This window comes from Amphimedon queenslandica, unplaced genomic scaffold (assembly GCF_000090795.2).
Source record: "Amphimedon queenslandica unplaced genomic scaffold, v1.1 AMPQUscaffold_13350, whole genome shotgun sequence".
In the NCBI taxonomy this organism is placed as follows: domain Eukaryota; kingdom Metazoa; phylum Porifera; class Demospongiae; order Haplosclerida; family Niphatidae; genus Amphimedon; species Amphimedon queenslandica.
In genome coordinates, this window is record NW_003546414.1 from 129,025 (window position 1) to 146,285 (window position 17,261).

At 37.9% G+C, this 17,261-nt stretch overlaps 6 protein-coding genes and 1 long non-coding RNA gene across 9 annotated transcripts in view; 4 read left to right on the top strand and 3 right to left on the bottom strand.

Moving 5' to 3' along the window:
• Positions 1-419: 419 nt before the first annotated feature.
• LOC100633176 (T-box transcription factor TBX6-like) lies at positions 420-6,044 on the top strand. Of its 2 annotated transcripts, none has more exons than XM_019997843.1 (7): positions 420-597; positions 1,529-1,758; positions 3,628-3,892; positions 4,200-4,346; positions 4,431-4,519; positions 4,649-4,764; positions 4,843-6,044. In XM_019997843.1, exons 2-7 carry the CDS (start codon positions 1,529-1,531, stop codon positions 5,874-5,876), a joined length of 1,881 nt encoding a protein of 626 aa, XP_019853402.1. In that variant the 5' UTR covers positions 420-597; the 3' UTR covers positions 5,877-6,044. The 2 variants fall into 2 exon arrangements, with proteins under 2 accessions (XP_019853402.1, XP_003387393.1); XM_003387345.3 differs by lacking the exon at positions 420-597 and adding an exon at positions 1,237-1,353.
• Positions 6,045-6,224: 180 nt separating this feature from the next.
• LOC100635066 (cyclin N-terminal domain-containing protein 1-like) lies at positions 6,225-7,773 on the top strand. The gene has a single exon (XM_003387360.2). The coding sequence runs from the start codon at positions 6,284-6,286 to the stop codon at positions 7,397-7,399; it is 1,116 nt and encodes a 371-aa protein (XP_003387408.1). The 5' UTR covers positions 6,225-6,283; the 3' UTR covers positions 7,400-7,773.
• A 220-nt stretch (positions 7,774-7,993) lies between these two features.
• Positions 7,994-10,760, bottom strand: LOC105313133 (transmembrane protein 116-like). Its single transcript, XM_011406313.2, has 13 exons — positions 10,609-10,760; positions 10,522-10,565; positions 10,108-10,171; positions 9,737-9,889; positions 9,524-9,619; positions 9,409-9,464; positions 9,194-9,268; positions 8,934-8,982; positions 8,783-8,866; positions 8,622-8,676; positions 8,476-8,571; positions 8,307-8,392; positions 7,994-8,254 (listed from the first exon to the last, which is right to left on the bottom strand). The coding sequence occupies exons 1-13, from the start codon at positions 10,687-10,689 to the stop codon at positions 8,084-8,086; spliced, it is 1,110 nt and encodes a 369-aa protein (XP_011404615.1). The 5' UTR covers positions 10,690-10,760; the 3' UTR covers positions 7,994-8,083.
• A 15-nt stretch (positions 10,761-10,775) lies between these two features.
• LOC105313134 (2-dehydro-3-deoxy-L-rhamnonate dehydrogenase (NAD(+))-like) lies at positions 10,776-13,288 on the top strand. The gene is made up of 5 exons (XM_011406314.2): positions 10,776-10,979; positions 11,041-11,200; positions 12,222-12,325; positions 12,555-12,748; positions 13,089-13,288. The coding sequence occupies exons 1-5, from the start codon at positions 10,812-10,814 to the stop codon at positions 13,198-13,200; spliced, it is 738 nt and encodes a 245-aa protein (XP_011404616.1). The 5' UTR covers positions 10,776-10,811; the 3' UTR covers positions 13,201-13,288.
• Positions 13,254-14,458, bottom strand: LOC100633303 (60S ribosomal protein L23a-like). Its single transcript, XM_003387346.3, has 4 exons — positions 14,240-14,458; positions 13,710-14,049; positions 13,406-13,475; positions 13,254-13,343 (listed from the first exon to the last, which is right to left on the bottom strand). Exons 1-4 carry the CDS (start codon positions 14,406-14,408, stop codon positions 13,329-13,331), a joined length of 594 nt encoding a protein of 197 aa, XP_003387394.1. The 5' UTR covers positions 14,409-14,458; the 3' UTR covers positions 13,254-13,328.
• A 230-nt stretch (positions 14,459-14,688) lies between these two features.
• The window catches only part of LOC105313135 (4-hydroxy-tetrahydrodipicolinate synthase-like), a 5,596-nt gene continuing 3,023 nt past the window's right edge, over positions 14,689-17,261 (top strand). Inside the window, exons 1-2 of one of the 2 annotated variants that reach the window (XM_019997855.1) lie at positions 14,689-14,917; positions 14,973-15,046. In XM_019997855.1, coding sequence (XP_019853414.1) covers positions 14,851-14,917; positions 14,973-15,046 — 141 coding nt within the window. In that variant the 5' untranslated portion in view covers positions 14,689-14,850. The remainder of the gene's footprint in view (positions 14,918-14,972; positions 15,047-17,261) is intronic. The other variant, XM_019997854.1, reaches the window with a different exon arrangement.
• The window catches only part of LOC109582849 (uncharacterized), a 3,031-nt gene continuing 1,236 nt past the window's right edge, over positions 15,467-17,261 (bottom strand). The window contains exon 3 of the long non-coding RNA XR_002185253.1: positions 15,467-15,683. This is a non-coding gene — a long non-coding RNA (uncharacterized LOC109582849). The remainder of the gene's footprint in view (positions 15,684-17,261) is intronic.

Genomic DNA, 17,261 nt, shown 5'->3' on the forward strand with positions numbered 1-17,261 from the left:
ATACACACACACACACACATATATATATATAACATGTCAAATTCCAAGAAAATGAGACATTGCTCCTAATACTATCACATGCTATATCCAAAACCGCTTCTCTTTTGAACTAGTTGAGAAAAGAAAGGTGATATCGCTGTGAAGATATGACAGCTCACACATTCATAAGACCTCTTTTGTCATAATGACATCCTTCCTCCCAAGGCATATATCATATGGGCATGAGGACACGCAAGCATGTACACATACCCTTACTCTTTTCTCAGAATTATGACACATGAGCTTTGTAGAGTAAAGAATTATAATTGAGTGTGTAATAGTCATTTTAAAGGATGCCACATCCTTCTTGCATAATGCTCTCCTTCCTGTGTGTGGCACATTTATGTCCAAGGAGCCACTCCTTCTTTGTGTCATGTTTTTATCACCTTCTTCTTTCTATTTCACACCTCACCCACTACCATTTCACACTTTGCCCACTCTCTCTCTCTCTCTTTCTCGGAGAAATTGTTTTCTCTCTCTTTTCTTCGCTTACCATCCAAGCACATCTGAAGCGAGTACAAAGGCAGAAACCAATAGACCCTCTCAAAGAGCAGCCATGTAAGTACTATTAGTAAGAGTCGTAGGTATCCTAAAAGAAAAGTGATCTGATACAATGGGTAGTATACCTCTCTTAATAATAAGATATTAGCTCATTGTATTCGAAACTAGTTCATTATGATGTCACTTTTATGTAACTTTGAGGCTGTTCTAGATCACACCCAATAGCCCAAGGCTATAAGGAACACTTGACATGAAAAAGCTATGTTGACATAGGCTGTGACCTGTGCTGTAGTATTATGGTTTCTGTAATAATGACTAATGTCTTAATTGTATTACTTTTGTTATTCAGTCTATGTAGCTCTTTTGCTGCTTGCTCTATCATGCTCATTTTAAAATAAAGACCCACGCAAGCATAGTTTAAAAGATATTATCATTAAGTGGCTTACCTATGAGGTTTGGCACGTAAAAAAAGACCGAGGTCGAGCCGGCGGCCATTTTACTTGTTTTCCCCCATTTGTTTATTAAGATATGGGCCGTACCCTACATCCGTGCTAATTATCTTCTTTGAGCAAGCGTCTCGTGGTATATGGCCTGTTTATTTCTCTATTTTTGGGAGCAGCAGGAAATGCAGAACAGTCGTCACCAATAACACTACTGCAGGTATATAAGAGGACTTTGGCTTACTCAATACCTCCTTATAACAAAAAGAACGCTCCGCAGTGCAGCCGCCAACCGTTCTCACCACTCTCTCTCCCTCCATCGAATTGAACTTGACATTCTCTCTGCCTTTAAAGCAATCACTCCTTGACTAAGGTATGTAGCTTGTACAAGGAGACATGGCTCCTGCAACAACTAGGCTGTATTATGACTATAGCAGCCACTACTAAGAGAAAGAAGACAATATTCATTGCAGACAGACATTATCATAATAAATATCACACAGCATTCCTATGATAACTATGTAATGTGCTCTGTATCTTATTTGTAGATGATGGCTGTATCGAGCCCAAAAGAGCTACCAGTCCTCATCCAGCCTTCTTTTTACAAGCAACCTCAACATGTAAATGAAGATGAAGAAGAAGAACTAAAGCCAATGGCAGTTCACGCAATGAACCAATCGGGCCAGCACTCGAAAATGAGCGCCGTACTTGATACAAAGGAGCTCTGGCGACAATTCGATGCTCTCGGGACGGAGATGATTGTGACAAGGAGAGGGAGGTAAGGGTTGATTGGTCTCTCTCTATACATGGCATGAATTGTAATGCATATGTGTTAATTCGATTGTCACCTGGAGCCCAGACAGCCAATTGCACCAAGTGTGAATAGATAAATTAGCATGTACCAGTTGGTATGTGACCTGTATACTCTATATATGCTGCATGCAACTCTCCCTTTTGCATATTCACATGCATGTGTTCACTCTGTCACTCACTTTTACTCTCTCCAATTCCAAGAAATCTTTTGACATGCAAGTTGTTAATAAACAGTTGCACAGTTGCTAGCTACACAATGCTCTCTCTGTTTTCCAAACAGTGGGACAAGAAGAGGGGGAGAGTGTGACTTGAAACTAAGCAAAGTCACACCTTAGCTGTTTGCAACCAAATGGCTTCAGCCTTATGCTATAACTGCATGTGTCAAAGGGAAAGAGAAAGTGCAAGGCCATTAAGTATAATATAGAAACCAGCTTTTATAATATACTTAGCAGGTAGAGAGACAGACAGGCAGGCATATGGCCTTTGTCCAATTGGAAGATCTCTTAACTAATCAATGCTACGTTGTCCCATGCAAATAAACCCAACAGTGACATATGGCGGTGCTAAAGAAAAGAAAGCTATTCAGCCCACCTATGGCAAAACCACTCTTTGCCATTAATTCTGATTGCTAGCCTACAATCGGGTACTACTATGCATTAGAGATAAGAGCTTAGCTTCTATAGTCAGTTTACGTAGCTATGGCCTGCGTTAAACCCCATTAACCACTTACTCGTGGCAGCTAAACCATCCATCCATTGTACCAGAAAGCTTTGTTATGATGATGAGATGTTTCTATGCGTATATGCATATTTGTGAAGCAGTATGTTTACACTCACCCACAAATTAATGCATTTCCTTCCCTTCTTGGAGGCAATGAATATCATTAAGTCTCTGTTTCTTGGAACAAATTGTATTCAATTTGTTGTACTAGTACACGTCTCCCGTATTGTGATATGGTGGGAGACTTAATAGCTGTGTGTGCATACTACTGACTCAAAAGCTCACAAAATAAAAAGCCCTTTTACTATAGGTGTAATGCTTAAATATGTAATGACAGTATTCATTAGTTAGGTGTAATATAAACTTTCACTTCACAAGCTGTTTGACACTGTTTGGCATTCAGCTACACACTGTATTACCACCTAATGACTTTTTGCTTATCTTTCCACTACTGGCCTGCTTTTTTAATAAGTGTGTGCTAATGCATTATTCATTAAAAACACACGACTAATACATTTATGCATGTACAATCAAGCCTGCTATTGTGTACACGCTAAAAAAGACACCTCTATAATGGGGACAGGTAGCATCAGTCCCAATACAATATAAACCTGTATTGATGAACCTCTGAAATAAGGACACTTCCAGGATGTCTGGAATAGGCAGGTTTGCATTGAACAATAAGCATTTGTTCTCTCTCTCTCTTCCTGACTATATTCTAAGAAATAAGCGTGAGGATTACTATATCTCTTGACAGGTGAGGTGCCTGCTATCAACAATCGTCGTCTTGGCACTCGCTTCTAGTGGGAAACCGATAGATAAACTCTCCCAGCCATACTTAGCTGTACATAGCCCCTATCTGTACACACAACAATCCCTCATACATATACATACACAACTCATGCATATACATATCTCTGTCATACATATACATACACAATGGGGACGGAGCCAATGGTTTAGTTACTGTTATCATTTTTGGCATCAGGCCTCGAATCATAAAACTGGAGCCAAATGCCTACCTTTTACATCAAATTCTTTTGTTTGGCTATTGTCCACACTCTTGGCATCTAAATTACTCTCTCTCTCTCTCCCTCTTTCTCTATTTTCATAGGCGTATGTTCCCTCCAATCAAAGTTGAGCTACAAAACTTGAATCCCAACTCTTTCTACGTCCTACTCATGGATCTTGTCCCGGTCGACAAGTATCGCTACAAGTACCAGAACTCTAACTGGGTCAAGTGCTTTGAGGAAGCCTGTGCCCCCACTAGACTCTACATTCATCCTGACAGTCCAGCCTTGGGGTCATTCTGGACCGATCACATCATTTCGTTCTACAAACTGAAACTAACAAATAATCAACTTGACAAACAAGGGCATGTAAGGAGATAAATGTAATTGTAACATAGTAAAGACCCTTGCTACATAAGCATATCGCACAATAAATATTTTCAATGAAACTACATGGCATTACAGTACATTGAATAATAGCACTATCACAATTTGGGATGGCTGCCAGGATTAGCCAGAAAAATAGACCCACAACCATACTGCCACTGAGAAAGCTGTTAGATGCACCTTGCATTCATTAGCACGGTCTGCTAGTATAGCCACCTGCAGACATGGCAATTCTTGAAACTACTAATTGGCACATCAGCTCATCAGTAATTGTATTATTCTCTTGCAGATAATAGTCAACAGCATGCATTGCTATCAGCCTCGGCTGCATATTGTTGAGTCTAGTGACAGGCATAATCTGAACTGGGAGGACTTCCACACTATAATCTTCCCTGGAACTCAATTCACTACCGTCACTGCTTACCAAAATGACAAAGTAAGCAGAAAGCACTTAGTGTGGGGAAGTTTACACTTGCACACTTTCTCTCTCTCTCTCTCTCTCCCTTTTAATTATGCGTAGATTACTCAACTCAAGATTGAAAACAATCCTTTTGCTAAAGGGTTTAGGCAGCCCATGTCAAGGAATAGGACTAGGCCAATTAAGCTATCGTGAGTTTAAACAAATTATTGTTATGATTGTGAGTGATGCTGTGTTTTTTTCTCTCTTCCCTCTCTCTCCCCTTTTTCTTTCTGTTTGTCTTCAACTCTCTCTCTTACTCTTACTCTCCTAACGTGCAGCTATCCACCACAATCAGGTAGTGAAACTGGCAGCGACGATGGTGTAGTCTACAATTCAGTTCCTATAGTGAGCCCGTCTCAGGAAACCATCAGATCAAGCAATGAAGATAGAAGAAGTGAGTTTTCATTATCCACCACAAGGGTTGATATTGTTTATGTTACCTATCTCTCTCTCTCTCTCTCTCTCTCTCTAGTTTCCCTTAAAAGGAAGTCCAGTGCTAGTGACGATGAAGCGAGCCTCAAAAAGCTACGAGGCTCCACTCAACTTGAGGATTATAATAAAATCCGTCAACGACTAACCCCACCACTTATTTCAGCTGCACCACATCCCCTTACCACCAGCCCCCCTCTTCTTCCCCCTACGCCTCCTTTTTATGTAGTATACAATAATGGGACTGATGCAGTCTCATCTACTGCTTCTCCTCTTCTTACAAGTCACACCACCCACCAAGCCATTTATCCAGCTCACACTGGCCCCTCGGTCGTCCCCACGTTCCAAATTGTACAGTTAAATCCTACGCCAACCACAAATGCCACTCACCACCACCAGGGCGGTCTCACCGTCCCCCAATCAGCCCCAATGCTGCTACCAAGTAACTCATACATAAAGCCTGCTTCTCACACGAGCAGTGATAGTTCGGATAGCGATTCGGACAACGAAGGATCACCTCAAAATTCCCCACGTCCAACTGTCATCCAGCCTCCTCCTCCACTGATATCGACCCCCGGGGTCTCCGCTAATGGAATTCAAAATATTTTAATGATCCCACAGCAGCCTCGTCAGATATTTACCTCTCCTTCTCCTCCCCCTCATCTTTCTCCTGCCTCTTCTCTAGATTTAATTAAACATCGTAGCCATGTGAATGGAATCCACGCACATCAAACAACACAGGGACAACAGCAGATTCTTGTTCCGGTCACCGCTCTGTCAACAATTAGCGGGAAAAGCAGTTTACTGTTACAACCACTGGTCACCCCGGGAACCCCAAGCACACTCATGCAATTAAACACAGGGGGTGTACCACATCCTAGTGTTAGTGGAGACGGGAGTGTGCAATATGTACGCTCAGTTCCATTTATAGTTAGTGCTGCAGGTGTCTCAAAAGGAGCTGGTCTATCCCCTTTTGTAGCATCAGCTGCTACTGGGGGACAAGCGCTACAGATGCTAAAGATTGACAGTGGGCGGGTTGTCACTCCTCCGCATCAAATTGTTGACGAAGCACATTAATTGGAACAACTCGTACTAACTGAACAGCACATATAATACATACATGAATTATTATTATAATAATTTAAAGCATCTCTTTGATTTTTTGTGCAGGCAACTGTTGTTGGTGCCTGCTTGCCGTGTGTACTTTCAGAACTGTGTTTTGTGTATATAGCATCTCCCCTCCTATACTATACTATATAATAATAATTAATATTGTTTTTCATTTGATAATTATTATTGCACTCCAAAAACATTGGTGTGGGCGTAGCTGGTATCAATTGCGTGGGTGGGATTTATTGCGCAATAATGCCAGTAAATTAAAATAAGCTGAATGCGTGGGTGGGATAAAGAGGGCGGGAAGTTGACACGTGGAACATCATGGTTGGACAGGATGGCTTCTTGAACAACAGTTTCTTCACTTTAACATGAGACGTTGTACTCATAATAATACAACAAGGGCAGCAGCCCTTGTCTCCTCCTCCTCCTATTTGTTTGGTACAAAGCAAGTCACGACTCGTTACAACAAGAAGAGGCCAAAGCTTGAAGTAGCCATGGAGCCCCACAATCAGTCACTCTCGTCCTCTCCTCCTTCTACCAGTCGTACTAGCTCTCCTTCTATATTTGCCTCGCCACCAGAGCCACTCTTCAACCAAAGAGACAGCTATCTCTTACTGGAGGACTCTCTCCTCGCCCTCTCGCGTATTAACACTGAAAGAGTTTCAGGCCATTCTTCTTCAGGTGAGGCCCATCATGTTGTCCCGTTTGATAAGTGTCAAGGCGTGTTTCGTACCGGTAGACCGATCGCCCACTTCATGCGCATGTCACATTATTTTAACCTCCCGCCTGATATAAGGTGTCGAGCCATTGAGCTGTTTCACTCCTTCATGTCAAGACATGTTTGTGAACTGTATCTTCACGTACAACTCTCTCAAACCTCCAACTCTCCCATCAGTTGGGAGTCTGTTGAAAGCCGATTGGCCCACCAGGTCTCTCTTAGGGCTCTCACTTGCCTCCAACTAGCCAGCAAGCTTAGCCTACACTACAAGATTATAAACTTGAGTCGAGCTCGGAATTTTCTTGCAGCCTGTGGCTTTCGCTATGCACCCTCTTCTCTTATTCAGTCTGAGATTAGGATCCTTAAAACCCTGGACTATCGCATTAATGGGCCTACTCCGCTGGATTTTATCGAAGTCCTTCTTGAAGCCTTGGGGCATTACGACTGTACTCTACCAGTCAAGCAATTCCATGGGATCAGTGTCAAGATACTTGATGCTTATTACCTCTCTAGTTCTCTCCTCCACGACAAGATAAGGACTAGCGACCCTAAGACCCCGTCGTCAAGTAAAAAAGAAGAGACTCCTCCGCTACTTGAGCTTAATTACCTGTTACTGGCATCAGGTATTGTTGGAGCCTCCGCGTTCATTCTTGATCAATGTAAAACTGACGGTATTGTTGAGCAGCTTGCTGACATCACTAGGATCTTAAAAGACGACATCATAAATATTGTAGCATTACTATTGGAACATATAATGACAGACTAAGGGAAGAAGACACTGGCATGTACTATACTATAAAAATAAAGCTTTGTAAGTTATTGTAATATATATATTATGTGCTTCATAAGCATGACCCATACCTCACTTGACCTTGTGCTGTAATAACTGTGATACTACAATCTGTGAATCAAGTTATGTGTATACTTCTTATTATGATTTTTAATCCTCTCATTTATATATACCATACTCACCCCAATTAACGTACCCTCCTAATTGTTGCACCTCTCCTCTCCTCTACACAGCTTCCACAATAAAAACTTTCTATTGAGTGCACCTCCTGGTCAAGATAATTATTTTTGAGAGCGTCATTGTAATTAGAAAGTCCCATTGTTTACAGGTGTATTGGGTACTTTGTTATCCACCTCTAAACAAGGACCTCCTAGCCTGGAGCATTGATAATTGTTCCTATCAAACAATGTACCACCTGAAACATGTAATTATTTATCTAGAGGTGTGTTAATTGGTAATATCAAAATTATATTCAACAAATAAATAATAAAACAACAACAACAATAATGACAACGATCACTTCTAATAAGTAATAATAATAATAATGATTACTATTATAGTGACTTGATGTGGAGGATGTGTATACAATATACAGACAATCATAACAGTCACAAATCAATCACGTAATAATAAAAAAGGAACTCTCTCTCTCTATTTCTCTTAATGGTAATACGAATATTCTTCGACACTATCAATAAGTACATGAGTATCCTTCACTCTCATTCTTCGTCTTAGTTTCTTGCACGGAGTCACAAAGAGCCGTCTAAACTCCGGTCTTGACCAGCCGTAAACTATGGCATTTAGAAAACCTTGTAGCGGTCCAAAAATAGCCTTAGAAAAAGAGAAAATAATGTTATTTTTGTTTTTAAAGTTATTTAGATACCTGCCAGAAGAGGATGGTTTGATCTGGTTTTTCTAATAAATGGAGAGGGGTATTTTCTTTCCAGACGTCAATGGCACCTGCTAGAACTAGAAATAGAATTTGAAATCAAGTATCAATATTAATATCAAATCAGTATCAATGAGAAGAGATCTCAATGATATTGACTCACATGGTAACCCACATATCAGATATATGATGATAAACGCTGCCGCTCTACCCGCCAGTTTCTTAATCACTTTACTTGAGTTTATTTCAGAATTTAAAGCTAAAAATGAGAAGTAATATGAAATTGATATAATTTCGTCCACTCCTTACTTTTTTGATGCTTTAAAACCTTCCTTGCCATATGAAGTGTTCCAGCATAAAGAGCCTAAATTTTATAAAAAATCAAAACACAACATTGTCTTCCTGTAAGCAACTGCATGTTGTGTATGAAACAAAATAATGACATCTGTCTGTGTTTATGTATGTCTCACTATGATTGCGATAGCAGTGACAACAAAGGTGACTCCACTGTATACAGCAATGATTGTCGCAAGATCGTCAGAGTCGCTGATTTCCTGTAATTAAAGTCAGGATATTATTAGGACAGGAACGGGATATTATTAGGATATTATTGGCACTTACTGTGTTAGGACCACCTCCAGGACGAGTGTTAAAAAAATCAATAAAACACCTAACAATAGACACTAAAGATAACACACCTATTCTTTCATATTATCATAATTATACAATCAATGGGGAAGTCAATGGGGAAGCCAATACCAAATAGAGCACATGGGAGTAGCTAGGAATTATCTACTACAATAGTGGCATGCCTTTTAACTTAATTACAATCCCCCAGACACAACAGTGAGAGATATCAATCATATGATTCATGAACTCACCAGCAAGCGTTGTTAGCAATATCAAGGCCAATCATACTCTCAGTGACTGGTAGGACCAACAATAGAGGCAAGCTCCTAAAACAAACAAATAAATATAATGTACATATATGTACAAGTTGATAATAAGTCAAGTAATGTACACGCACAAGTGTATGTTGATAGTAAGTCAAGCAAGTAATGTACACATAAAGAGGACATTGTTACATTTCACTCACCATGCTACAAGATACACAAATGCTGTGATGAGATGCTGTTTGCAAGTTCGTCCTCTCTATGATAAGAAATAATATGCCTTTTGATGAAGTACATGGTTGTCATTCTGTGACTTACCGAGATGTGTCCTCTAGATTTAGAAAGTTGCCTCATTACTATGAAAGCATGGAGGGAGTAGACGATAGTTAAGAACGAGGTCACCATATTAACAATCTTGAAAAGAGAGAGGACATAGGTATCATAATCATAAAGTTATCTAGTTTCCTAGATCACTTCTCTCTCTCTCTCTCTCTCTCTCATTCTCTGTATTCTCTCTATCTCTCCTCTTACAGTTGTGCTTATGGCCAGTATGTAGCACAGGCCCAGTCCAGGATGAATGTCACTATATCTGTCCTGATAAGTGTCTAGCCACAGTGAGCCACCAAACAGCCAGAGACAAGATAAGATGAAATCCCCAACTGCAAGGCTGAATAACGGATGAATCTAATAATAAAAATAATAACAGTTTTAAATGATAGGTAAATGTATTTCAAGACTGGCAAGGCTTTAAATTATTCTCCACTTTTGCACAATTATTTTTAACAGCATACCACAAAATTTTACAATGCGACTCAAAGTTTTTGAGCTGTGTGTTTATTATCAATAGCTGTAATGTTTTGAAAATGGCAATAAAAATAATGAAAATAAATAAAGGAACTGACCTCCATGTTGCTTAGCTTCCCCGTTAAAAATACAGCAATTATGATAGACGTTGAACCAAGTATACTACAAAGGCAACAATGAAAATTAAACAACACTTCAGCTACTCTTCATCTTCACCACAAGGTACAAATGGACAGTTAGAGAGTGTAAATTCAAATAACATAAACACTTGTTTATTGGATAATAATAATAAGTGACTATTGGCTCATTAATAAGCAGAAACATAATGTAGCAGGCTCAAATAAAGTTTTTTTTCTATTGCTTTATCTTAAGCATGAATTATACTGTTATCATTACTAAGACCTCATGATGGCCACTAAGTACATACATTAATGGGGTCTTGCCCTCTTGTTGTCTATTGATTATTCTAATACTATTCCTCCACACTATATTCCTCCCCCTCTCTCTCATACCTCAGTATGGATCCAATGATTCTTATGACAGCTATTGGTGGCCCCTATATAAAGTATAATTATAAGAAGACCCGGTTGTTTACTTACAAAGCTGCTTGAAGAATTAATGGTAGACACGTTACATGACTGGTTGTAGAATTCAAGGTACTCCAATCTCTGCTCATCCATGACTTTCTTGAAGAAGTCTGTCACAGTGTCACTGCTGTGTCACACACAAGTTAAGTTATTCAGTTAGTTATTTAATCATAAAAGTGGGCGGGGCTCATTTCTGCAAAAGATCAAACTTCAAAATGGCAACTTTTAGTGAACAAGTAGCAATAGTAACTGGCGGGGCGCAGGGTCTAGGAGAAGCTGTGAGCACTATGCTAGTCTCCAACGGCTGCAATGTAGTCATTTTCGACTATGATGCAGAGAAAGGAGCTGCAGTGGCCTCTAGAATTGGAGCAAAATTTGTCAAAGTACAAAACCAGACTACTTTATTAAGCCTCTGACCTCTTCTAACTGCTATTCTTTTGATAGGTGGATGTATCTAGCGAGGCATCAGTAAAGGAAGCCTTTGCTTCATTCCAAGGGCTCCACAATAGATTGGATATAATGGTCAATTGTGCTGGGATTGTTGGGCCCACTAGTATCAAAACTGAAGATGTGACATTAGAGGGTTGGGAAGCAGTACAAGGAGGTATGGGACTAGAACATTTTGACTTGGGACATAAAATTATGTTATTAATAGTAAAATTGAGAAATGAGTTGATTTAAATTTTAAAATGTATGCATTAATTAAAAATTTGGTGCGTTTATGGAACCAATTTTTAGAAAAAGGCATTTACCATTGCAAAAAGGATGTACTATAGCCCATGGTATTTTTAGAAGTTAAAATGGTCATAGCCTGAAAAATTGAAGTCGGAATCTGCTCAAACTTTTTACATAGCATAAGTACATTAATACGTATCAGAAAATGTAATAAAAATTGGGGGTGATTTCGGAGCCATTTTTCGGAAAAAACCATGGGTTATAGTACAGGGTATTTTTCTGAAATTTGGAGTTTTTTTTTAAATGGTCATAACTTGAAAAATTCAAGTCGGAATCGGCTCAAACTTTCTACATAGCATAAGGACATCAATATGTATCAGAAAATGTAATAAAAATGGGGGAGTGATTTTAAAGCCATTTTTTGGAGAAAACCATGGGCTATAGTACAGGGTATTTTTCCGAAATTTAGAGTTTTTACAAAATGGTAATAACTTGAGAAATTGAAGTCTGAATTGGCTCAAACTTTCTACATAGCATAAGTACATCAATATGTATCAGAAAATGTAATAAAAATGAGGGGTGATTTTGGAGCCATTTTTCGGAAAAAACCATGGGCTATAGTACAGGGTATTTTTCCGAAATTTAGAGTTTTTACAAAATGGTAATAACTTGAGAAATTGAAGTCTGAATTGGCTCAAACTTTCTACATAGCATAAGTACATCAATATGTATCAGAAAATGTAATAAAAATTGGAGGTGATTTCGGAGCCATTTTTCGGAAAAAACCATGGGCTATAAGTACAGGGTATTTTTCTGAAATTTGGAGTTTTTAAAAAAATGGTCATAACTTTAAAAATTATAGTCAGAATCAGCTCAAACTTTCTACATAGCATAAGGACATCAAAAATGTAATAAAATTGGTATTATTAATTTACTTAATGCACATGCAGTTAATGTCAGAGGAAGTTTTCTAATGACACGAGAATCACTCCGTCTCATGAAAGAAAGAGATTATGGACGAATATTGCTCATTGCATCAATTGCAGGAAAGGAAGTAAGAGAAGAAAGAGGCTATAGAGTAGATGCACTAAGTTATATATAGTTGAAGATTTTAAATTTAAAAATAAAATAGCACTATTATACATAGCATTGATCATTCAAATTACAGGCAATTATACCATGCATCTTATAATAAGCAGAATCTACTGTAGAGTGAATCCTTAAAATTAAATTGCAGATAAAGAAAGTTGAGAAATGGGCTACTTTAATTCCTCTTCCACTAGGGCAATGCTGGAATGGCTGCATACAGTACTAGTAAAGCTGCTGTCATTGGTCTTGCTAAAGCTACAGGGAAGGAATATGCAGAGACAGGGATTACAGTTAATGCACTGGCTCCTGCAGTAGTAAAGACAGCAATGGTGGAAGGACTCAAGGAAGAACAAGTTAAATATATGACTGATAAGATACCAATGAAAAGGTACAGATATATCAATTTAGTACAACCTAGATGCTACAAAAACCACTACTAAGGCTGCTATTGTGAATAGTAACTGTAATAACTATAAATGTTTTGAAACTATATAATAGCCTATTTCAATTTGAGTAACAATCTTATTATTTATGATTTTAGGTGCATAAAACATAAAACATAAAGCATAAAACAGAATCTGATCAATTTAGTTTTTATACAACCTGGATACAGTTACCATAAAAACCATTACTAAGGCTGCTATTGTGAATTGTAACTATAACGTTTTGTAACTAAGCCTATTCCAATTTGATTAAATAGGAATAATTTTTTTCTATTTGTGCTTTAGGTGTGGAACACTTGATGAAGTGGCATCAATAGTCAAATTTATAGTATCCCCAGAGGCAAGTTTCAACACAGGATTCACCTTTGACCTCACTGGAGGGAGAGCTGTCTACTAACTAATAACTATGAATTAAGAGTCGCTTATTAACATTATTATTATTATTGCTATGAATGGCCTCTTCTCGTTTAAAATTTAAAGTTTAAGATTTGACAAAGAAAACGATAATAATAATAATAATACTGTTCAAATAATACCGATCTATAGAAGAAAGAGGAAAGAAGATATACTTTAAATACAAGAGATTAATTCTTAATTCTTACTTTATTAGCAACATCCAAGGCATCATAATCAGGAGCTAATCTCACGTAAGCTTTCTTTAATCCGTCAGGCCTGGAGGAGATAAAGATACAGAAATAAATTAATAAAATAATGAAACCGGATGTTGTGGTTTAATTATAATATCTTTGTTAAAGAATGACAAACTGTATTTCGTAAACCCGAAAATAATCTATTTTAAAAACTGTAAGCATTAAAGGCTAATGATAACAATAATACACTGAAAAATATGAAGATATTATTTACAAAGACAGTGAAGCAACCAATAATAGCACATGTACTGCTAACCTTATTAAAGTATTGACTTTAGCAACGTCAATATCATACATCTTCTTGACAGCCATCTTGATCTTTGGCTTATTGGAACGAATATCAACAATGAACACAAGTGTGTTATTATCCTCAATCTTCTTCATTGCAGATTCGGTCGTGAGTGGATACTTCAAAATGGCATAGTGGTCAAGCTTGTTCAGACTCGGTGCTGATTTACGAGGATATTTGGGCGAGCGGCGAGGACGCTGGGTGTGGGGGCGGTGAAAGTGGACCTTGGTACGGATCTTCTTTTTGTGTTTCGTTTGGGTTCCCTTAAGTACAGCCTTCTTTGCTTTGAGAGCTGTTGCTTTAGCAGCTAAAAATACATTAGCTAATTAATATTCATAGTTTATGGTGGGTTGGGTCAATTAAATCAAGCCCCTCCCACTAGCCATACTAAAAAAGCAGCTTTTTGTAAGGACGTAGTTCCTTTACATTTCTAAACTTATTGTTGCTTTTTAAAAAGTTCTTATCTTAATTATTTTATGCTAATTTTAAGCTCTTACCTGCTGCTGCTTGGGCTCCAGTTTTCTTTCCTGTTGTTACCTTCTTCCCGGTTATTTGCTTCTTCTTTTCGGCCCCAGTGGTCTTCACTGGCTGCTTACTAGCCGGGGCTTTGGCTTTCTGGGTCTTGGGCTGGGTCTTTTGTGTTTTAGAGGCTGTTTTCGGAGGCATTTTTGTTCCGCTTTTTCCTCAAAAGAACATGTGCGAGGCCGAGAGAGAGAACTGCGCATGTGCAGACAATTAATGAATAATTCATTTTAATGAATAAGTTAAATAACATTAATTCATAAAATAACAATGGCTTCCGCATGCAGGCAACTGGACAGTAAGACTTTTAAAAAGCAACAGGCTTTCTTTCTCTGTTCTGCTCTCTTCTTTCTCAGTGTTAACTGAATTTGTTTGAAAATTATCCAGGTTATAGATGCAAATACTAAAAAATTAACCAAAAAATACCAAAAATCAACAAAAAAACTAACGCTAATATCATTATATAAAGTAGCTAACTAACAAAGAAAGACTAGAAATTGTTCAAAGAGTTTGCAAATCATAGTTAACTCAATAATAATGTGTCTGACTCTAGTCTTCAATCCTCAGTTTTAGTGCTGGTAGAGGCATGGCTCGTAACTTTTACTCAGTGTTTTGCAACAAGGAGAAATCAATTGACTGGAAGGGACTGGACTGTAAGACTTGAAAAGACAAATTTATTTATCCTCTTGATCCTTTTCTCTTCTCCAGTGTTAACTGAATGGTATATTAGATCAGGTGTGGCTGGCATATCCTCTGTCTGTCTCTCAAGTGAAATGTTCCAGGTTTAATAGAGAAAAAAGCAAACAATGGATGTACGATAGTATTATTAATTTTACCAGAGCTACCTACAACAATTATAGTACTACAAAACACTAATTTTATGCATAGGTCACTCAGTTAATAAATCCCATAGAAACCTCTACCTCGGTGTATAACATACGTATAGTTAACTAACAAGGAGAGATTAGAAAAGCAGCTGTACCTGTTTCAGCCATGGGTATGAAAAAATTATTATAATCTACATTGTCTCTCTCTCTCTGTAGTAGAGAGAGAGCTCACAAAACAAACACAGGAGAGATGATGAACCTGATTATAGAGAGAATAGATCTGAAGAAGTAATGCATCAAAGGACATCAATCATTTTACAGGAGTACATAATAATGTTACCATAGTAACAACTAACAATACTACACAATCATTAATATTATTAATTTTAATTTCAATACATAATTATTCTGATTGGTAAACTGATAAGTGATCTGATTGGTAAATCCAAAATGTCCAAATGTAATAATCACACATAATTATTTATAGTACCTAAAATTAAGAGCATACATTTCTTGTATTAATGTCTTTACTTGCTCTCTGAGCCTGTCTTTGTTATTATAATTTTTCTAGTTCGTGTTTCACTTTGTGTACCTATATCAAATTATCAAAAAAAATTCTTTATAAATACATTAATTTAGACTTTTATCTTAATAGTAATGTTAACCCTGTGGGTGTTTTATTGGGGGTGTAGCATCCTGTCGGCCATCTTGGTTGACAAAAAGTCAATCAAGATGGAACATGTGTGTTTGAATATCACCCAAAATTTTTTCACACTAATGGTGTGCCATCACACTGTACTATGATAGCAGTTTAGTCTTACTGTATAGCCACTTAATTTCGAGGGTACAACTTTCGCTGTTTTCGCGGATTTTTCGTATCTGCGAAAGTTAATTCCACAAAACTATCCGTATAGCCCATAAACACGTAAAGTTAATTCACAAAAAAAGACTTGTGGCCTGATTCGCGAAAGTTTATTGCCTCAAAACTTTGTGCTATATGGTATCTTGCTGCAAATGAAGACAGACTTGCTGATAGCCACCATTTTATTCATTGTGATCACACCTGCAATTCAATGAAGATTAGGCTATTTAACTTTAATAATACTTAGCCGACTTGCCCACAATAGTGGAATTAACTTATATTGTTTAAAGTAGAGTAAAGAAGCAATTTCCGGACACACCCAAATCCAGATGCTTGTTTTATGAAAACTATACTTTGTATTCTCATGAAGCTGCATGCAGCAGAAAATAATTTATCTACCTTCTTTCTGTCAAATTCTTCACCTGCAGTTCTCCTAGATCTAGATGTTGGACCACTTTTGGTATTCTATAAAAACTCTGCTTGGTTCCCTTTTGTGCTCTATTTATACAATTCCCCATACAAAAAGACACCACTATTGCTGTTGGCCTGCAGTTTTGCCAACCAAGATATGACCAACAAGATGCTCCCCCCCTCAATAAACACACATGGGAAATACCATAGGCCAGACTATATTTGAGACTGCTAATATTCGAAATTTTTTTCCCACGGTCAGCAATTACTATAGCTACCAGATTCAATTTAATTGAATATGGCATGATAGTAAAAGCAAAGCACCTTGCTGCAGTGTTCTTGGGATGTTGTTCTTTTGTGTTACTAACCCTTGGTCTCTTTAAAGCTGCTTTAACCAGAGCTATTCTCCTCACTCTGTCTTGCTGTATCTTGGGACTCTCCATCTACTACACTAACTACACTAACTACTAGTTTTAGTAGTTTGGTAGCACTCATTGTTGTCTCTTTGGTGATATTTGCTCTGTTCAGACCCTGACCATGAGGGCAGGGTCTGAATACTCATGCAGGTAATGGTCTCACAAACAGAGAACAATGTTATTTTCTCTCACACTAGACTGAGACTAAGCCTTTATTTTAAATATCGTTGAAATTACAAAAAGTCAATCAATGGCTCATGCTTGCCCCTCAATGTTTTACATTCACCTAGTTACCGGGAATATTAGCAGCTGTGAATATAGTCTCTGGCCAGGGGGGGATAACTCTACTGTGACCTATGGTATCACCACTGTTGATTTCAATAAGACTTATTCATAAATATTGGAATTAATACGGTCAAGAGGGCACTGCCGTCATAGATATAACACACGGAACAGGATTAGAAACAGAATCACGTGAGTG